This window comes from Lithobates pipiens, unplaced genomic scaffold (genome assembly GCF_037356315.1).
Source record: "Lithobates pipiens isolate NorthernLeopardFrog02 unplaced genomic scaffold, aLitPip1_a1.2 Scaffold_79, whole genome shotgun sequence".
NCBI classification, from domain to species: Eukaryota; Metazoa; Chordata; class Amphibia; order Anura; family Ranidae; genus Lithobates; species Lithobates pipiens.
Window position 1 is genome coordinate 471,620 of NW_027507902.1, and position 22,320 is coordinate 493,939.

General features: G+C 46.7%; 1 protein-coding gene across 1 annotated transcript in view; it reads left to right on the forward strand.

Annotated features, from left to right (window-relative positions):
* LOC143960001 (uncharacterized) overlaps positions 1 to 19,740 on the forward strand; it is a 36,552-nt gene extending 16,812 nt beyond the window's left edge. The window contains exons 3-5 of the mRNA XM_077468251.1: positions 11,629 to 11,733; positions 11,811 to 11,934; positions 13,280 to 19,740. Of these exons, the coding sequence (XP_077324377.1) occupies positions 11,629 to 11,733; positions 11,811 to 11,934; positions 13,280 to 14,679 (1,629 nt within the window). The 3' untranslated portion in view covers positions 14,680 to 19,740. The remainder of the gene's footprint in view (positions 1 to 11,628; positions 11,734 to 11,810; positions 11,935 to 13,279) is intronic.
* The last annotated feature ends 2,580 nt before the right edge of the window (positions 19,741 to 22,320 follow it).

Consider the following 22,320-nt stretch of genomic DNA (forward strand, 5'->3'; position numbering starts at 1 on the left):
CTGGGAGGTCACATGACATCACTCTCATCTCTATCAATAAAACACAGACCTGACCGGAGAGGTGAGGAGGATTCTGGGAGGTCACATGACATCACTCTCATCTCTATTAATAAAACGCAGACCTGACCGGAGAGGTGAGGAGGATTCTGGGAGGTCACATGACATCCCTCTTATCTCTATTAATAATACACAGACCTGACCGGAGAGGTGAGGAGGATTCTGGGAGGTCACATGACATCACTCTCATCTCTATTAATAATACACAGACCTGACCGGAGAGGTGAGGAGGATTCTGGGAGGTCACATGACATCACTCTCATCTCTATTAATAAAACACAGACCTGACCGGAGAGGTGAGGAGGATTCTGGGAGGTCACATGACATCACTCTCATCTCTATTAATAAAACACAGACCTGACCGGAGAGGTGAGGAGGATTCTGGGAGGTCACATGACATCACTCTTATCTCTATTAATAAAACACAGACCTGACCGGAGAGGTGAGGAGGATTCTGGGAGGTCACATGACATCCCTCTTATCTCTATTAATAAAACACAGACCTGACCGGAGAGGTGAGGAGGATTCTGGGAGGTCACATGACATCACTCTCATCTCTATTAATAAAACACAGACCTGACCGGAGAGGTGAGGAGGATTCTGGGAGGTCACATGACATCACTCTTATCTCTATTAATAAAACACAGACCTGACCGGAGAGGTGAGGAGGATTCTGGGAGGTCACATGACATCACTCTTATCTCTATTAATAAAACACAGACCTGACCGGAGAGGTGAGGAGGATTCTGGGAGGTCACATGACATCCCTCTTATCTCTATTAATAAAACACAGACCTGACCAGAGAGGAGAGGAGGATTCTGGGAGGTCACATGACATCCCTCTTATCTCTATTAATAAAACACAGACCTGACCAGAGAGGAGAGGAGGATTCTGGGAGGTCACATGACATCACTCTTATCTCTATTAATAAAACACAGACCTGACCGGAGAGGTGAGGAGGATTCTGGGAGGTCACATGACATCACTCTTATCTCTATTAATAAAACACAGACCTGACCGGAGAGGTGAGGAGGATTCTGGGAGGTCACATGACATCCCTCTTATCTCTATTAATAAAACACAGACCTGACCAGAGAGGAGAGGAGGATTCTGGGAGGTCACATGACATCCCTCTTATCTCTATTAATAAAACACAGACCTGACCAGAGAGGAGAGGAGGATTCTGGGAGGTCACATGACATCACTCTTATCTCTATTAATAAAACACAGACCTGACCGGAGAGGTGAGGAGGATTCTGGGAGGTCACATGACATCACTCTTATCTCTATTAATAAAACACAGACCTGACCGGAGAGGTGAGGAGGATTCTGGGAGGTCACATGACATCCCTCTTATCTCTATTAATAAAACACAGACCTGACCAGAGAGGAGAGGAGGATTCTGGGAGGTCACATGACATCACTCTTATCTCTATTAATAAAACACAGACCTGACCGGAGAGGTGAGGAGGATTCTGGGAGGTCACATGACATCACTCTTATCTCTATTAATAAAACACAGACCTGACCGGAGAGGTGAGGAGGATTCTGGGAGGTCACATGACATCCCTCTTATCTCTATTAATAAAACACAGACCTGACCGGAGAGGTGAGGAGGATTCTGGGAGGTCACATGACATCACTCTCATCTCTATTAATAAAACACAGACCTGACCGGAGAGGTGAGGAGGATTCTGGGAGGTCACATGACATCCCTCTTATCTCTATTAATAAAACACAGACCTGACCAGAGAGGAGAGGAGGATTCTGGGAGGTCACATGACATCCCTCTTATCTCTATTAATAAAACACAGACCTGACCGGAGAGGTGAGGAGGATTCTGGGAGGTCACATGACATCACTCTTATCTCTATTAATAAAACACAGACCTGAGGTCTGGAGCAATGGGGAGGATTCTGGAGAAGCTTTTCTTTCAGAATGTTCGTGCTTCTAGAAAAGAGTCCATAAAAGTTCTGACTTTTTTCATTTGGAGTTGTAGGTTTTAGTTGTCAGTCTGGCCTTGATAATGTCCAGCACAGTGTGTGGCCACAACACCCCCCCTCCCCCTCCCCACGGGGCTCATTGAATATTTCCAGATAGGATAGATTGAGGTTGACCCTTCGCTGTTCTGTTCAGGAGAATCTTGCAAGTTGAGTTTAGATAAACCTTGCCACCAATTGAGGGAAACAAAACAAACAAATGTCCTGTCATTGGATGATCTAATAGAGGTTCCTCCAGCTGTGTCCTTTGGGGATGATGTAATAGAGGTTCCTCAAGCTGTGGCCTTTGATTGGAGATGATGTAATAGAGGATGGAGGAACCTCTAGTGCATGGGTCTTCAAACTATGGCCCTCCAGTTGTTCAGGAACTACAATTCCCATCATGCCTAGTCATGTCTGTGAATGTCAGAGTTTTACAATGCCTCGTGGGATGTGTAGTTTCGCAACAGCTGGAGGGCCGTAGTTTGAGGATCCCTGCTCTAGTAGATCATCTCCATCCAAAGACCAAAGCTTAAAGAACCTCGATTACATCATCCCCAAAGGACACAGCTGGAGGAACCACTATTAGATCCTCCCCAACCAAAGACACAGCTGGAGGAACCTCGTTTACATCATCCCCAACCAAAGGCCACATGATGAGGATCCTCTATTACATCATCCCCAACCAAAGGCTGCCTGTGAAAGAACGGGTTCTGTTCAAAACGGGATGTCTTGTCCATAAGCCATTGCATGGATGTGGCCCAGAGTACCTGAAGGAAAAATTCATCAAGTATGTGCCCACCCGATCCCTGAGATCAGCGAACTTGGCCAAATTGAAGATTCCAAAATTCAAAAAGAAAATATGCGGAGGGAGAACGAGTGAAGTGAAGAATTTTGGAACTCCTTGCCTCTGAAACTGAGACTTGAGAATGACTTTCTGAAATCCCAAAAGAAATTGAAAACCTTTCCTTTTTGTACAAGCTTTTGGAGTCACCTAATTTTAATGGGGTGTGATGGACAGACCTCCAGGCTTTTACTTTTTTATGTTGTATCTTCTAAGGTCTTTTAATGTCAATGTCTTTTGTTTTGCGCATTGAAGCCTTGGGATAAGACTGCGTAGGTTAAGCATTTTAATAAATAAATAATGAGGTGGCCTTTGGTCGGGGATGGTCTAATAGCGGTTCTTCCAGCTGGGGCTTTTGGTTGGGGATGATCTAATAGTGGTTCCTCAAGCTGTGGCTTTTGATTGGGGATGATCTAATAGTGGTTCCTCAAGCTGTGGCCTTTGATTGGGGATGATCTACTAGTGGTTCCTCAAGCTGTGGTTTTTGGTTGGGGATGGTCTAATAGTGGTTCTTCCAGCTGGGGCTTTTGGCAGGGGATGGTCTAATAGAGGTTCCTCAAGCTGTGGCCTTTGATTGGAAATGATGTAATAGAGGCTCCTCATGATGTGGCCTTTGGTTGGGGATGATCTAATATTGATTCCTCCAGCTGTGTCCTCTGGTTGGGGATGATCTAATATTGGTTCCTCTAGCTGTATCCTTTGGTTGGGGATAATGTAATAGAGGTTCTTCAACCTTTGTTCTTTGGATGGAGATGATTTAATAGAGGTTCCTCAAGCTGTGGCCTTTGGATGGAGATGATTTAATAGAGGTTCCTCAAGCTGTGGCCTTTGGATGGAGATGATTTAATAGAGGTTCCTCAAGCTGTGGCCTTTGGTTTAGGATGATCTAATAGTGGTTCCTCCAGCAGTGGATTTTGGTTGGGGATGGTCTAATAGTGGTTTTTCCAGCAGGGGGTTTTGGCAGGGGATGGTCTAATAGTGGTTCCTCAGGCTGTGGTTTTTGGTTGGGGATGATCTAATAGTGGTTCTTCCAGCTGGGGCTTTTGGCTGGGGATGATCTAATAGTGGTTCCTCAAGCTGTGGCCTTTGATTGGAAATGATGTAATAGAGGCTCCTCATGATGTGGCCTTTGGTTGGGGATGATCTAATATTGATTCCTCCAGCTGTGTCCTCTGGTTGGGGATGATCTAATATTGGTTCCTCTAGCTGTATCCTTTGGTTGGGGATAATGTAATAGAGGTTCTTCAACCTTTGTTCTTTGGATGGAGATGATTTAATAGAGGTTCCTCAAGCTGTGGCCTTTGGTTTAGGATGATCTAATAGTGGTTCCTCCAGCAGTGGATTTTGGTTGGGGATGATCTAATAGTGGTTCCTCAAACTGTGGCATTTGATTGGAGATGATGTAATAGAGGATCCTCCAGCTGTGGCCTTTGGTTAGGAATGATCTAATAGTGGTTCCTCCAGCAGTGGATTTTGGTTGGGGATGATCTAATAGTGGTTCCTCAAACTGTGGCATTTGATTGGAGATGATGTAATAGAGGATCCTCCAGCTGTGGCCTTTGGTTAGGAATGATCTAATAGTGGTTCCTCCAGCTGGGACCTTTGGTTGGGGATTATCTAATAGTGGTTCCTCAAGCTGTGGCTTTTGGTTGGGGATGATCTAATAGAGTTTCCTCAAGCTGTGGTCTTTGGTTTAGGACGATCATCTAAAAGTGGTTCCTTCAGCTAGGGCCTTTGGTTAGGAATAATCTAATAGAGGTTTCTCAAGCTTACACCCTTGGTTAGGGATGATCTAAAAGAGGTTCCTCGTCTTGTGGCCTTTGGTTGGGGATGATCTAATAGTGGTTCCTCAAGCTGTGGCCTTTGGTTGGGGATGATATACAATTCCCATGATGCTCATGCACTCTACAGTGTAGTTGAGAATCATGGGAAATGTAGTTCCAAAACATCTGAGGTGCCAAGGTTCACCATCACTGTAATAGAGGATCCTCATGATGGGGCCTTTGGTTGGGGATGATGTAATAGAGGTTCCTCTAGCTGGGGCCTTTGGTTGGGGATGATCTCATAGATCATCCCCAACCAAAGGCCACAGCTTGAGGAAACACTATTAGATCATCCCCAACCAAAGGCCCCAGCTGGAAGAACCATGTTTAGATCACCCCCAACCAAAGTCCACAGCTCGTGGTATAACTATCAGATCATCCACAACTTAAAGCCACAGCTTAATGAACCACTATTAGATCATCCCCAACCAAAGGCCACAGCGGGTGCTTAGGGCCCCTTTTGGCTTTGGGAACAATGAATAGGTTTGTGTAAAAAAACTTTAAAATTTGAGGAACAACATCAATGATTCATTGACCTGGAAGTTTTGCCAAGGCAGCATGAAGACAGTCTTTGCAGAGAGGTTGGTATATTGTGGGATGGAGGGGGGCGGCTGGAGGAACATCTATTAGATCATCCCCAAGCAAAGGCCCCAGCTGGAGGAACCACTATTAGATTATCCCCAACCAAAGGCCATAGCTTGAGGAACCTCTTTTAGATAATACCTAACCAAAGGCCACAGCTTGAGGAAACACTAACAGGTTGCTCAAGCTGTGGCCTTTGGTTGGGAATGATCTAATAGAGGTTCCTCCAGATGTGGCTGTTGGTTGGGGATGATCTAATAGTGATTCCTCTAGCTATGGCCTTTGGTTGGGGATGATCTAACAGTGGTTCCTTCAGCTGTGGCTTTGGTTGGGGATGATCTAATAGTGTTTCCTCAACTCTGGCCTTTGGTTGGGGGATGATCTAATAGTGATTCCTCTAGCTGAGGCCTTTGGTTGGGGATGATCTAATAGTGATTCCTCTAGCTGAGGCCTTTGGTTGGGAATGATCTAATAGTGATTCCTCTAGCTGTGGCCTTTGGTTGGGGATGATCTAATAGTGATTCCTCTAGCTGAGGCCTTTGGTTGGGGATGATCTAATAGTGATTCCTCTAGCTGAGGCCTTTGGTTGGGAATGATCTAATAGTGATTCCTCTAGCTGAGGCCTTTGGTTGGGAATGATCTAATAGTGATTCCTCTAGCTGAGGCCTTTGGTTGGGGATGATCTAATAGTGTTTCCTCTAGCTGAGGCCTTTGGTTGGGAATGATCTAATAGTGATTCCTCTAGCTGTGGCCTTTGGTTGGGAATGATCTAATAGTGATTCCTCTAGCTGTGGCCTTTGGTTGGGAATGATCTAATAGTGATTCCTCTAGCTGAGGCCTTTGGTTGGGGATGATCTAATAGTGATTCCTCTAGCTGAGGCCTTTGGTTGGGGGATGATCTAATAGTGATTCCTCTAGCTGAGGCCTTTGGTTGGGGATGATCTAATAGTGATTCCTCTAGCTGAGGCCTTTGGTTGGGGATGATCTAATAGTGATTCCTCTAGCTGAGGCCTTTGGTTGGGGGATGATCTAATAGTGATTCCTCTAGCTGAGGCCTTTGGTTGGGAATGATCTAATAGTGATTCCTCTAGCTGAGGCCTTTGGTTGGGGATGATCTAATAGTGATTCCTCTAGCTGAGGCCTTTGGTTGGGGATGATCTAATAGTGATTCCTCTAGCTGAGGCCTTTGGTTGGGGGATGATCTAATAGTGATTCCTCTAGCTGAGGCCTTTGGTTGGGAATGATCTAATAGTGATTCCTCTAGCTGAGGCCTTTGGTTGGGGATGATCTAATAGTGATTCCTCTAGCTGAGGCCTTTGGTTGGGGATGATCTAATAGTGATTCCTCTAGCTGAGGCCTTTGGTTGGGAATGATCTAATAGTGATTCCTCTAGCTGTGGCCTTTGGTTGGGGATGATCTAATAGTGATTCCTCTAGCTGAGGCCTTTGGTTGGGAATGATCTAATAGTGATTCCTCTAGCTGAGGCCTTTGGTTGGGGATGATCTAATAGTGATTCCTCTAGCTGAGGCCTTTGGTTGGGGATGATCTAATAGTGATTCCTCTAGCTGAGGCCTTTGGTTGGGAATGATCTAATAGTGATTCCTCTAGCTGAGGCCTTTGGTTGGGGATGATCTAATAGTGATTCCTCTAGCTGTGGCCTTTGGTTGGGGATGATCTAATAGTGATTCCTCTAGCTGAGGCCTTTGGTTGGGGGATGATCTAATAGTGATTCCTCTAGCTGAGGCCTTTGGTTGGGAATGATCTAATAGTGATTCCTCTAGCTGAGGCCTTTGGTTGGGAATGATCTAATAGTGATTCCTCTAGCTGAGGCCTTTGGTTGGGGGATGATCTAATAGTGATTCCTCTAGCTGAGGCCTTTGGTTGGGGATGATCTAATAGTGATTCCTCTAGCTGTGGCCTTTGGTTGGGGATGATCTAATAGTGATTCCTCTAGCTGTGGCCTTTGGTTGGGGATGATCTAATAGTGATTCCTCTAGCTGAGGCCTTTGGTTGGGGATGATCTAATAGTGATTCCTCTAGCTGAGGCCTTTGGTTGGGAATGATCTAATAGTGATTCCTCTAGCTGAGGCCTTTGGTTGGGGGATGATCTAATAGTGATTCCTCTAGCTGAGGCCTTTGGTTGGGAATGATCTAATAGTGATTCCTCTAGCTGAGGCCTTTGGTTGGGAATGATCTAATAGTGATTCCTCTAGCTGAGGCCTTTGGTTGGGGATGATCTAATAGTGATTCCTCTAGCTGAGGCCTTTGGTTGGGAATGATCTAATAGTGATTCCTCTAGCTGAGGCCTTTGGTTGGGAATGATCTAATAGTGATTCCTCTAGCTGAGGCCTTTGGTTGGGGATGATCTAATAGTGATTCCTCTAGCTGAGGCCTTTGGTTGGGGATGATCTAATAGTGATTCCTCTAGCTGAGGCCTTTGGTTGGGGATGATCTAATAGTGATTCCTCTAGCTGAGGCCTTTGGTTGGGGGATGATCTAATAGTGATTCCTCTAGCTGTGGCCTTTGGTTGGGGATGATCTAATAGTGATTCCTCTAGCTGTGGCCTTTGGTTGGGGATGATCTAATAGTGATTCCTCTAGCTGAGGCCTTTGGTTGGGGATGATCTAATAGTGATTCCTCTAGCTGAGGCCTTTGGTTGGGAATGATCTAATAGTGATTCCTCTAGCTGAGGCCTTTGGTTGGGGGATGATCTAATAGTGATTCCTCTAGCTGAGGCCTTTGGTTGGGAATGATCTAATAGTGATTCCTCTAGCTGTGGCCTTTGGTTGGGGATGATCTAATAGTGATTCCTCTAGCTGTGGCCTTTGGTTGGGGATGATCTAATAGTGATTCCTCTAGCTGTGGCCTTTGGTTGGGGATGATCTAATAGTGATTCCTCTAGCTGAGGCCTTTGGTTGGGGATGATCTAATAGTGATTCCTCTAGCTGTGGCCTTTGGTTGGGGATGATCTAATAGTGATTCCTCTAGCTGAGGCCTTTGGTTGGGGATGATCTAATAGTGATTCCTCTAGCTGAGGCCTTTGGTTGGGAATGATCTAATAGTGATTCCTCTAGCTGAGGCCTTTGGTTGGGGATGATCTAATAGTGATTCCTCTAGCTGAGGCCTTTGGTTGGGAATGATCTAATAGTGATTCCTCTAGCTGTGGCCTTTGGTTGGGGATGATCTAATAGTGATTCCTCTAGCTGTGGCCTTTGGTTGGGGATGATCTAATAGTGATTCCTCTAGCTGAGGCCTTTGGTTGGGGATGATCTAATAGTGATTCCTCTAGCTGAGGCCTTTGGTTGGGAATGATCTAATAGTGATTCCTCTAGCTGAGGCCTTTGGTTGGGGATGATCTAATAGTGATTCCTCTAGCTGTGGCCTTTGGTTGGGGATGATCTAATAGTGATTCCTCTAGCTGAGGCCTTTGGTTGGGGATGATCTAATAGTGATTCCTCTAGCTGAGGCCTTTGGTTGGGGATGATCTAATAGTGGTTCCTTCAGCTGTGGCCTTTGGTTGGGGATGATCTAATAGTGATTCCTCTAGCTGAGGCCTTTGGTTGGGGATGATCTAATAGTGATTCCTCTAGCTGAGGCCTTTGGTTGGGGATGATCTAATAGTGATTCCTCTAGCTGAGGCCTTTGGTTGGGGATGATCTAATAGTGGTTCCTTCAGCTGTGGCCTTTGGTTGGGGATGATCTAATAAATGTTCTGGGTCAAGGAATCATTGATGTTGTTCCTCAAATTTTCAAGGTTTTTACTGAAACCTGTTCATTGTTTCCAAAGCCAGAAAGGGCTCTAAGCACCCAATGTCTTTATTTGGATGGAAAGATTTTGCCTGGAATCCCACTGGTCAGTCACTGCCTCCTTCTGTCTGGGAGACTACCTGGCCACTGAGGACATCAAGGACTTGCAGGTCAGCTTCTTTCTAGCACATCCAAGTTTCTGTGAAACCTCCCTGCTGGAAAATCTCCTCTCGATCAGTGCTGTAGGCTATAGGCTGTAGAGCTGGTCAGTGTCTTCTGACAGTGGGGAAGCCAAAAAGCAATCACACTGCGGGGAGGATTCCATTGAATGTGTGGATGTGGGAGTCAGGTCAGTTTTTTTTTCCCCTTTCAACCTGCTGGCTGCCTTAAGTGGTGTACACACTATGAGAAAATCGGAACAAATATTTTCCGATCGTTCAAATTTTGCAAATGAAAATTTCCAAATGGACAAATTTCAAAAGTTTTCTCGTATGTGAACAGAACAAATAAATGATTTTTGTACGAGAAAAATCAGATACGAAAGACTGCACGTGATCAGAAACGATAAAAAAAAGCCTTTGTTGTACGAGAATTTTCATACACTATTTCCTTTCTCTGGTCTGACTTGCTGTGAAACATCGAGAAAAAAAACAATGATAGCTCAATTTTCTTATAGTGTCCACACACCTTTAGGATGTTTCTGATTCTACTAATTCTGTGTCCCTTGAGGAACTCTTAAGAAAGGGCTATACATTGGGTACAAAAATCCTGTGTGGCACAGAGGGTAAGGAAACATTTCAGAGCCTTATTATCTGGTACAGGTGTGACTCCACTAGAACCTGCCTGGAAATGGCTGACCCACGTAGACAGTATGAAGGCATTGATAGTAGGGATGCACCGAATGTTTTTTTTGGTGCCGATACCGAAAATGAAAAATACACTAGGCCGAAAACCGAAACGGCACCGATACCGAAAATGACTGTTTTTAAAAAATATTTTTATACAGGAGGTGGTCAGAGACTGGAGACATGGTACAGGAGGTGGTCAGAGACTGGGGACATGGTACAGGAGGTGGTCAGAGACAGGGGACATGGTACAGGAGGTGGTCAGAGACTGGGGACACGGTACAGGAGATGGTCAGAGACTGGGGACATGGTACAGGAGGTGGTCAGAGACAGGGGACATGGTACAGGAGATGGTCAGAGACTGGGGACATGGTACAGGTGGTCAGAGACTGGGGACATGGTACAGGAGATGGTCAGAGACTGAGGACATGGTACAGGAGATGGTCAGAGACTGGGGACATGGTACAGGAGATGGTCAGAGACTGGAGACATGGTACAGGAGATGGTCAGAGACTGGGGACATGGTACAGGAGATGGTCAGAGACTGCTGGCATGGTACAGGAGGTGGTCAGAGACTGGGGACACGGTACAGGAGATGGTCAGACTGGGGATGTGGTACAGGAGATGGTCAGAGACTGGGGACATGGTACAGAAGATGGTCAGACTGGGGACATGGTACAGGAGATGGTCAGAGACAGAGGACGTGGTACAGTAACAGGAGACATCCCCCATTGCAGCCAGTGTGCCTGTGCCCCATTGCAGCCAGTGTGCCCCATTGCAGCCAGTGTGCCCCATTGCAGCCAGTGTGCCTCATTGCAGCCAGTGTGCCCCATTGCAGCCAGTGTGCCCCATTGCAGCCAGTGTGCCCCATTGCAGCCAGTGTGCCTCATTGCAGCCAGTGCCATTTTGCAGCCAGTGTGCCCCATTGCAGCCAGTGTGCCATTTTGCAGCCAGTGTGCCCCATTGCAGCCAGTGTGCCATTTTGCAGCCAGTGTGCCATTTTGCAGCCAGTGTGCCATTTTGCAGCCAGTGTGCCATTTTGCAGCCAGCCTGTGCAGAGAAGAGAGCCGCCTCCGCCGCCTGTTTGATTACAGCGCCGGGAACATCACAGCTTTCATTTCAATAGCTGTGTGTCCCCTTGTGTCCAGTGTGTCCCCCTTTGCAGCCTGTGTGTCCCCTTTTGTTGCAGCCTGTGTAGGGAAGAGAGCCGCCTCCGCCGCCTGTTTGATCACAGCGCCGGGAACATCACAGCTTTCATTTCAATAGCTGTGTGTTCCCGGACGCGCGCCGTCACACGCAGCCCCTCCCCCTTGTCCGGGCACTTTGATAGACAGATCATCCGTCCAATCCTGTCCATCAAAGTGCCCGGACAAGGGGGAGGGGCTGCGTGTGACGGCGCGCGGCCGGGAACACACAGCTATTGAAATGAAAGCTGTGATGTTCCCGGCGCTGTGATCAAACAGGCGGCGGAGGCGGCTCTCCTGCGCTATACACCCCCCATGATGGGCGTCACCAGGGGCGGGGGGACGGAGCCCCGTCCCCACCCAGGCCACGCCCCATTTTCGGCTCCATTATCGGCCATTTTTCTCTTTCGGCAAATTGCCGAAAAGGGCATTTTCGGCCGATATGTTTCGGCGGCCGAAATTTCGGTGCATCCCTAATTTATAGGTTACTGGGTTGTGAAATTGTCTGGCGTTTGAGCAATGATCAAATGATTCAGTTTTTATATTTTGTCTCTGATTACGGCAGAGCTCGGCCACAGTTCCTCCACCTCGCTGTGTGACACCTGAAAGGAACAAGAAGAAGAAGATCCTGGAACTGGCCAACAGGATCATCGAGCTGCTGACAGGAGAGGTGAGCGGTGCGGAGACATTATCCAGTAACAGGCAAGGGATGTGTCTGGATGGTGACTGTATCATTGTGTGTGTCAGGTTCCTATAAGGTGTCAGGATGTCACTGTCTATTTCTCCATGGAGGAGTGGGAGTATTTAGAAGGACACAAGGATCTCTACAAGGACGTCATGACGGAGGACCACCACACCCTCCCGGCTCCGGGTAAGAGATTACACTAATTTTTGTGTTGCTATTAGACATGTGCAAAAGGAAAAAAATTTGTTTAGTTTCGTTTCGTTTTAATTCGTTAACTTCCTTAAATTCGTTTTCGGATTTCGTTTAGTTTTCTACCGAATTAGAAAAATCGGCCACATTCGAAAATATTTCAACCAAATTCGAAAATATTTCTACCGCATTCGAAATGATTTCAACATGTTTCGACATTATTTCAACCGCATTCGAAAATATTTTGTGACCCAACTTTAGGGCCATGTATCTCGGGGTCACTTGGTGCTAGAAACTCCAAATTTGGATATGTTGTATTGCTAGTATTATTGTGTTTGCATACCAAATTTGGGGTTTCTAGCTATAAGTGACCCCAAGATATGTGGCCCCAAAATCGGGTCGCAAAATGTAATTCTCTGCTCTAACTAATAACATTTTGTGACCCGATTTTGGGGCCACATATCTCGGGGTCTCTTATAGCTAGAAACCCCAAATTTGGTATGCAAACACAATAATACTAGCAATACAACATATCCAAATTTGAAGTGTCTAGCTCCAAGTGACCCCGAGATACATGGCCCTAAAGTCGGGTCACAAAATATTTTCGAATGCGGTTGAAATAATGTCGAATCATGTCGAATTCATTCGTTATATTTCTTTCGTATTCGTTGTAATTTGTTATTCTTTTATTCGGATTCATCCGAATGTCCGAAAGATGCAAAATTCGGCCGAATTTCGATTCGTTACTAAATGAATTGCACAAGCCTAGTTGCTGTTATTAAAGCGGGAGTCCACCGGGACTCCGCGTTTTTTTTTTTTTTTTTAAAAGCCAGCAGCTACAAATACTGCAGCTGCTGACTTTTAAAATAGTGACACTTACCTGTCCAGCGCGCCCGCGATGTCGGCACCCGAAGCCGATCTCTAGATCGACACTCGAGTGCTGCCGCCGCCATCTTGGGTATGGGAATCAGGAAATGGAGCCTTTCGGCTTCATTTCCCGGTTCCCTACTGCGCATGCGCGAATTGCGCTGCGCAATAAGGACGCTCCCCGCTGCCTCTGGGAGCTGTGTGTTTCCCAGCAGGCAGCGGGGCACTTGCGGGAAGGGGCGGGCACTTGCGGAAAGGGGCGTAAGTTACGCCCCTTTCCGCAGAGAGCTGTCCCGGAAGTGGGTGCAGTTACCTGGATTATCCAGGTAACTGCACCCCCCTCCCCCCTGAAAGGTGCCGATTGTGGCACCGGAGGGGGGGGGAGGGTTCCGATGAGCGGAAGGTCCACTTTAGGGTGGAGCTCCGCTTTAAGACATGGAATATGATGATAACACTGTATCCTTATATCATGCAGGTGGACCTCCAACCAAATATTTGACACCTGAAGATTTCCATAGCCGTCCCTCCATATACAGCAACAGCACTGGAATTAACAGTCATGGAGAAGATATGAACGTTCTTGAAGCAGACGAGGTGCAGAGAACATTGGTGAAGAACATGGTGGAGGAAAAGGAGGATTCTCCACACACCACACAATATTCCTTCACTGAAGAATTGCATTCCCGTTCTGAAAGTCTTCTCAGCATGGAGATTTATACACCAGCTGTATGTACATCGGAACTTCGTAAAGAGGAAGCCTACTCACCTGTACATGGCAGTCTTACCACTGCTAGTCTTTACACAACGGTCCCTACTCCTTTCACGTGTAATTATGTGAAGGGGCCACCCCACTCAAGTGACGAGGAAGAACTTCCCAGCACTGATGTTGCTATACCGCTAGATCCTGATGAGTACACAACTACCATTGTTAAGGAGGAACCCTACTCAGGGGATGAGGACCTAGACTCTGATGTGTATACACCCATAAATCACAGACTTTTTACATCTGGTGACATTAAAGAGGAAGGTGGATTATTTGAGGAAGCAAATCTTGGTGACTTTTACAGCCCAGCAGGTAACAGACAATCAGATTATATGTCTCAGAACTTTAAGGACCAGTCTGGCTCTGCGTTTAGTGATGGAAACTTATCAGATAATATCTACATGCCAGCTCTGAGTACTTGTGAAGGAGGCTCTAGTCAGCTGGCCTCCTGGGACATGGAGCCGCCACAGATGGATGGAACCTCATTATCCTATCATAACTCTACAAGTGCCCCCGGTGCTCAGGCCTTGGGGGAGAAGTCCTTTGTATGTTTAGAATGTGGGAAGTGTTTTTCATGTGGTCCACATCTAGTCCGCCACAAGCGGACACACACTGGTGAGCGACCCTTCAAGTGTACAGAATGCGGAAAATTCTTTTCCAGCAGCTCCAACCTTCTCATGCACCAGAGGACTCACACAGGAGAAAAACCCTTCGCCTGCCACCAGTGTGGGAAACGCTTTGCCCGAAACCCCCACCTGGTTCGCCACCTCCGAATTCACACTGGAGAGAAACCATTCGAGTGCGCCGAGTGTGGCAGAAGGTTTAACCAGGACTCCAACCTTCTCAAACATCAACGCACACACTCAGGAGAGCGCCCGTTCATGTGCTTGGACTGCGGCAAGTTCTTCACCAGCAACCCCCATCTACTCCGACATCGACGTGTCCACACTGGGGAGAAGCCATTCTCCTGTCCAGAGTGTGGGAAATGTTTCTCCAACAGCTCCAATCTCATCACACACCGCAGAACTCACCTTTCTCTCCGACTGCTAGAAGAGCTTCCCAACCAAAGAAAGGCCCAACTACAGCGCACAGGACCCAACCAGCCCCTCTAGAATCATTGCCCGACCATCAGACCAATCATACAGCAGATAGGACCCGACCAGCTCCTCTAGAGTCATTGCCCAACTACAGTGGACAGGACCCGACTAGCCCCTATAGAATCATTGTCCAAGCACCAGACCAGTCATACAGCAGATAGGACCTGACCAGCTTCTATAGAATCATTGTCCAACCACCAGACCAGTCATACATCAGACAGGACCTGACCAGCCCCTATAGAATCATTGTCCAACCACCAGACCAGTCATACATCAGACAGGACCTGACCAGCCCTATAGAATCATTGTCCAACCACCAGACCAGTCATACATCAGACAGGACCTGACCAGCCCCTATAGAATCATTGTCCAACCACCAGACCAGTCATACATCAGACAGGACCCAACCAGCCCCTCTAGAATGATTGCTCAATCACCAGACCAGTCATATAGTAGACAGGACCTGACCAGCCCCTATAGAATCATTGTCCAACCACCAGACCAGTCATACATCAGACAGGACCTGACCAGCCCCTATAGAATCATTGTCCAACCACCAGACCAGTCATACATCAGACAGGACCTGACCAGCCCCTATAGAATCATTGTCCAACCACCAGACCAGTCATACATCAGACAGGACCTGACCAGCCCCTATAGAATCATTGTCCAACCACCAGACCAGTCATACATCAGACAGGACCCAACCAGCCCCTATAGAATCATTGTCCAACCACCAGACCAGTCATACATCAGACAGGACCTGACCAGCCCCTATAGAATCATTGTCCAACCACCAGACCAGCCACAAAGTGGATAGGACCCAACCGTCCCCCTAGAATCATTGCCCAACCACCAGACCAGTCATACATCAGACAGGACCTGACCAGCCCCTATAGAATCATTGTCCAACCACCAGACCAGTCATACATCAGACAGGACCTGACCAGCCCCTATAGAATCATTGTCCAACCATCAGACAGGACCTGACCAGCCCCCATAGAATCATTGTCCAACCACTAGACCAGTCATACATCAGACAGGACCTGACCAGCCCCTATAGAATCATTGTCCAACCACCAGACCAGTCATACATCAGACAGGACCTGACCAGCCCCTATAGAATCATTGTCCAACCATCAGACAGGACCTGACCAGCCCCCATAGAATCATTGTCCAACCACTAGACCAGTCATACATCAGACAGGACCTGACCAGCCCCTATAGAATCATTGTCCAACCACCAGACCAGTCATACATCAGACAGGACCCAACCAGCCCCTATAGAATCATTGTCCAACCACCAGACCAGTCATACATCAGACAGGACCTGACCAGCCCCTATAGAATCATTGTCCAACCACCAGACCAGTCATACATCAGACAGGACCCAACCAGCCCCTCTAGAATGATTGCTCAACCACCAGACCAGTCATACAGCAGATAGGACCTGACCAGCTTCTATAGAATCATTGTCCAACCACCAGACCAGTCATACATCAGACAGGACCCAACCAGCCCCTATAGAATCATTGTCCAACCACCAGACCAGTCATACATCAGACAGGACCCAACCAGCCCCTATAGAATCATTGTCCAACCACCAGACCAGTCATACATCAGACAGGACCTGACCAGCCCCCATAGAATCATTGTCCAACCACCAGACCAGTCATACATCAGACAGGACCTGACCAGCCCCTATAGAATCATTGTCCAACCACCAGACCAGCCACAAAGTGGATAGGACCCAACCGCCCCCCTAGAATCATTGCCCAACCACCAGACCAGTCATACATCAGACAGGACCTGACCAGCCCCTATAGAATCATTGTCCAACCACCAGACCAGTCATACATCAGACAGGACCTGACCAGCCCCTATAGAATCATTGTCCAACCACCAGACCAGTCATACATCAGACAGGACCCAACCAGCCCCTATAGAATCATTGTCCAACCACCAGACCAGTCATACATCAGACAGGACCTGACCAGCCCCTATAGAATCATTGTCCAACCACCAGACCAGCCACAAAGTGGATAGGACCCAACCGTCCCCCTAGAATCATTGCCCAACCACCAGACCAGTCATACATCAGACAGGACCTGACCAGCCCCTATAGAATCATTGTCCAACCACCAGACCAGTCATACATCAGACAGGACCTGACCAGCCCCTATAGAATCATTGTCCAACCATCAGACAGGACCTGACCAGCCCCCATAGAATCATTGTCCAACCACTAGACCAGTCATACATCAGACAGGACCTGACCAGCCCCTATAGAATCATTGTCCAACCACCAGACCAGTCATACATCAGACAGGACCTGACCAGCCCCTATAGAATCATTGTCCAACCATCAGACAGGACCTGACCAGCCCCCATAGAATCATTGTCCAACCACTAGACCAGTCATACATCAGACAGGACCTGACCAGCCCCTATAGAATCATTGTCCAACCACCAGACCAGTCATACATCAGACAGGACCCAACCAGCCCCTATAGAATCATTGTCCAACCACCAGACCAGTCATACATCAGACAGGACCTGACCAGCCCCTATAGAATCATTGTCCAACCACCAGACCAGTCATACATCAGACAGGACCCAACCAGCCCCTCTAGAATGATTGCTCAACCACCAGACCAGTCATACAGCAGATAGGACCTGACCAGCTTCTATAGAATCATTGTCCAACCACCAGACCAGTCATACATCAGACAGGACCCAACCAGCCCCTATAGAATCATTGTCCAACCACCAGACCAGTCATACATCAGACAGGACCCAACCAGCCCCTATAGAATCATTGTCCAACCACCAGACCAGTCATACATCAGACAGGACCTGACCAGCCCCCATAGAATCATTGTCCAACCACCAGACCAGTCATACATCAGACAGGACCTGACCAGCCCCTATAGAATCATTGTCCAACCACCAGACCAGCCACAAAGTGGATAGGACCCAACCGCCCCCCTAGAATCATTGCCCAACCACCAGACCAGTCATACATCAGACAGGACCTGACCAGCCCCTATAGAATCATTGTCCAACCACCAGACCAGTCATACATCAGACAGGACCTGACCAGCCCCTATAGAATCATTGTCCAACCATCAGACAGGACCTGACCAGCCCCCATAGAATCATTGTCCAACCACTAGACCAGTCATACATCAGACAGGACCTGACCAGCCCCTATAGAATCATTGTCCAACCACCAGACCAGTCATACATCAGACAGGACCCAACCAGCCCCTATAGAATCATTGCCCAACCACCAGACCAGTCATACATCAGACAGGACCTGACCAGCCCCTATAGAATCATTGTCCAACCACCAGACCAGTCATACATCAGACAGGACCTGACCAGCCCCTATAGAATCATTGTCCAACCACCAGACCAGTCATACATCAGACAGGACCCGACCTGCCCCTGTAGAATCATTGCCCAACCACAGGACCAGCCAGGATCCAACCAGCCCCTCTAGAATCAATGCCCAACCACCAGACCAGCCACAAATTGGATAGGACCCAACCGTCCCCCTAGAATCATTGCCCAACCACCAGACCAGTCACACAGAGGACAGGTCCCAGTCATCCCCTCTAGAACCATTGCCCAACCAAAATACCAGTCACGCGGTTCACCCAGATAGACCTCTCACTGACTCCAGCAGTCTTGGTGTATAGAAAGTCAATGTCCGACATCAGAATGATGCTGTTCTGTAATAATTATTTGTGGATATTATTAGCTGTAAGAACTTATCAAAGTTCCATTATTGATTCTGCAATGACTACCTCAGGGGGTATTGGATTCCTTATCTTATCCACCCTTACTATAAAGAAACCCTTCCTAAACTCATTGTGACCTAGTGGATAGAAGGTAGCATTGGACCAACAATGGCCTTGTATTGTATTCATCTGTAAAGAAGCATTGTCCAGAGACCCTCCTGCAATGGAGGTGAAATGTATAGAGATGTGGTCACAGTGAGTGCACCATAAGACGTATACTTATCTCTGTCTATAGGGTTAGGCGCACCTTGTGAGGACAGTGGTGAAGGTCGGTGAGCAGTATAAAGTATTAAGAACATCCAACACGTTTCGGGGGAATAAGACCTCCCCTTTCTATATGGCCTAAAATCCACAAAGTGTAAATACAACCGGACTCCAGCCACCCCTTCTCCACGACAATACAGCGACACCTCCATTTTATTTAGCCCCCAAAACCAAGCCGTGTAATAAAAACTGTCCGGATTTAACTACACTCCATAGACTGTAAGTCCTGAAGAAGGAAGAGGCATTCTCTCACCACCGAAACATGTTGGATATCCTGAATACTTTGAGATACATTGAGCAGGCGCCCCCCAACCCTATACTCATATCTGTCTTCTGTACCCCACTTTGAGAGCTAAAAGGCTGCCAATCTTTATAGTTGAGCTATATAGTTATATAAATGTTTGTGTTAGACCCCCTTCAAAGTCTCTATCCCCATCCCTCCCCCCCCAAAAAAACTTTTCATTGTAAGCCCCTCCCCCATCCATTTCTTTTATTCAGTAAGTCACCAGATCTGTGTCCTCCATACAGTACCCATATCCGTCCATCATAATCTAGATGTGGCCTTACATGTGATCTATACAGGGGCAATACTTCCCATTCATTGGAGTTTTACTGTCTTCTACATTCCCACATGGATGCCAGAGTGACCCATCGGAGTCCCTTCTCGGGAAAACATTGGGGTTTATTTACTAAAGGAAAACACACATTCTGCAATACAAGTGCACTCACTGGAGATCCGAGGGGGGCATGCAAGGAAAGTGAAAAACAGCATTGCACATGATTGGATGATAGAAATCAGCAGAGCTTCCCCTCAGATCTACAGCGAGTTCACTTGTAGTGGATTTAACTTTAGTAAATTAACCCCTCGGTGACACATTTCAGGGAACTGGCTGGGGTGCCAAGCTCTTTCTTGGTTACAAAATGGAAAATGAACAAACACGGAAATATTTATTTATGGTTTTGGCCTTTTTTGCACTGTGTATTCCAATAAACTGTTAGCACTGTACTGGTAGCGGCTCAGCCTTGTGTCCGGATTGTTCCAAACATAAATCTCAGTACATAGTACATGTCTTGTTCCTGATTGTCAGCAGCCAGAGGGGTGGCAAAACAGGACTTTATATATCCTTTTCCTGGAGAGTCAGAAGCATTCTGAGATGACCGGGTTATACTGCCACCTACAGGAGAATTGAACACTAGCAGTCAAAAGCTAGCCCCACCCCCAACAATGCTTCAGTTTTGTGCACTAGGCATCTAGCAAGTCTTCATCTATGGCGGTCTTCAGGATTTTTCTCTGGGGCCCTAGAGATGGACAGAGCTATGTCCATGGTGCACAGTCTGTAACCTATAAGAAGAATATGAAAAATTATCAGAGACTGTTCTACAGAAGACCGTCATAGATGAAGACAATAGAGGAAATGGTCAGAGACTGTTCTACAGAAGACCGTCATAGATGAAGACAATAGAGGAAATGGTCAGAGACTGTTCTATAGAAGACCGTCATAGATGAAGACCTACTAGAGGAAATGGTCAGAGACTGTTCTACAGAAGACCGTCATAGATGAAGACCTACTAGAGGAAATGGTCAGAGACTGTTCTACAGAAGACCGTCATAGATGAAGACAATAGAGGAAATGGTCAGAGACTGTTCTACAGAAGACCGTCATAGATGAAGACCTACTAGAGGAAATGGTCAGAGACTGTTCTACAGAAGACCGTCATAGATGAAGACCTACTAGAGGAAATGGTCAGAGACTGTTCTACAGAAGACCGTCATAGATGAAGACAATAGAGGAAATGGTCAGAGACTGTTCTATAGAAGACCGTCATAGATGAAGACCTACTAGAGGAAATGGTCAGAGACGGTTCTACAGAAGACCGTCATAGATGAAGACAATAGAGGAAATGGTCAGAGACTGTTCTACAGAAGACCGTCATAGATGAAGACAATAGAGGAAATGGTCAGAGACTGTTCTATAGAAGACCGTCATAGATGAAGACCTACTAGAGGAAATGGTCAGAGACTGTTCTACAGAAGACCGTCATAGATGAAGACCTACTAGAGGAAATGGTCAGAGACTGTTCTACAGAAGACCGTCATAGATGAAGACAATAGAGGAAATGGTCAGAGACTGTTCTACAGAAGACCGTCATAGATGAAGACCTACTAGAGGAAATGGTCAGAGACTGTTCTACAGAAGACCGTCATAGATGAAGACCTACTAGAGGAAATGGTCAGAGACTGTTCTACAGAAGACCGTCATATATGAAGACAATAGAGGAAATGGTCAGAGACTGTTCTACAGAAGACCGTCATAGATGAAGACAACAGAGGAAATGGTCAGAGACTGTTCTATAGAAGACCGTCATAGATGAAGACAACAGAGGAAATGGTCAGAGACTGTTCTACAGAAGACCGTCATAGATGAAGACCTACTAGAGGAAATGGTCAGAGACTGTTCTACAGAAGACCGTCATAGATGAAGACCTACTAGAGGAAATGGTCAGAGACTGTTCTATAGAAGACCGTCATAGATGAAGACAATAGAGGAAATGGTCAGAGACTGTTCTACAGAAGACCGTCATAGATGAAGACAATAGAGGAAATGGTCAGAGACTGTTCTATAGAAGACCGTCATAGATGAAGACAACAGAGGAAATGGTCAGAGACTGTTCTATAGAAGACCGTCATAGATGACGACAATAGAGGAAATGGTCAGAGACTGTTCTATAGAAGACCGTCATAGATGAAGACAATAGAGGAAATGGTCAGAGACTGTTCTATAGAAGACCGTCATAGATGAAGACAACAGAGGAAATGGTCAGAGACTGTTCTATAGAAGACCGTCATAGATGACGACAATAGAGGAAATGGTCAGAGACTGTTCTATAGAAGACCGTCATAGATGAAGACAACAGAGGAAATGGTCAGAGACTGTTCTATAGAAGACCGTCATAGACGAAGACAACAGAGGAAATGGTCAGAGACTGTTCTATAGAAGACCGTCATAGATGAAGACAACAGAGGAAATGGTCAGAGACTGTTCTACAGAAGACCGTCATAGATGAAGACAACAGAGGAAATGGTCAGAGACTGTTCTACAGAAGACCGTCATAGACGAAGACAATAGAGGAAATGGTCAGAGACAGTTCTATAGAAGACCGTCATAGACGAAGACAATAGAGGAAACGGTCAGAGACTGTTCTATAGAAGACCGTCATAGATGAAGACAATAGAGGAAATGGTCAGAGACTGTTCTACAGAAGACCGTCATAGACGAAGACAACAGAGGAAATGGTCAGAGACTGTTCTATAGAAGACCTTCATAGATGAAGACACTAGAGGAAATGGTCAGAGACTGTTCTACAGAAGACCGTCATAGACGAAGACAACAGAGGAAATGGTCAGAGACTGTTCTATAGAAGACCGTCATAGATGAAGACAATAGAGGAAATGGTCAGAGACTGTTCTACAGAAGACCGTCATAGATGAAGACAACAGAGGAAATGGTCAGACTTCTACAGAAGACCGTCATAGATGAAGACAATAGAGGAAATGGTCAGAGACTGTTCTACAGAAGACCGTCAT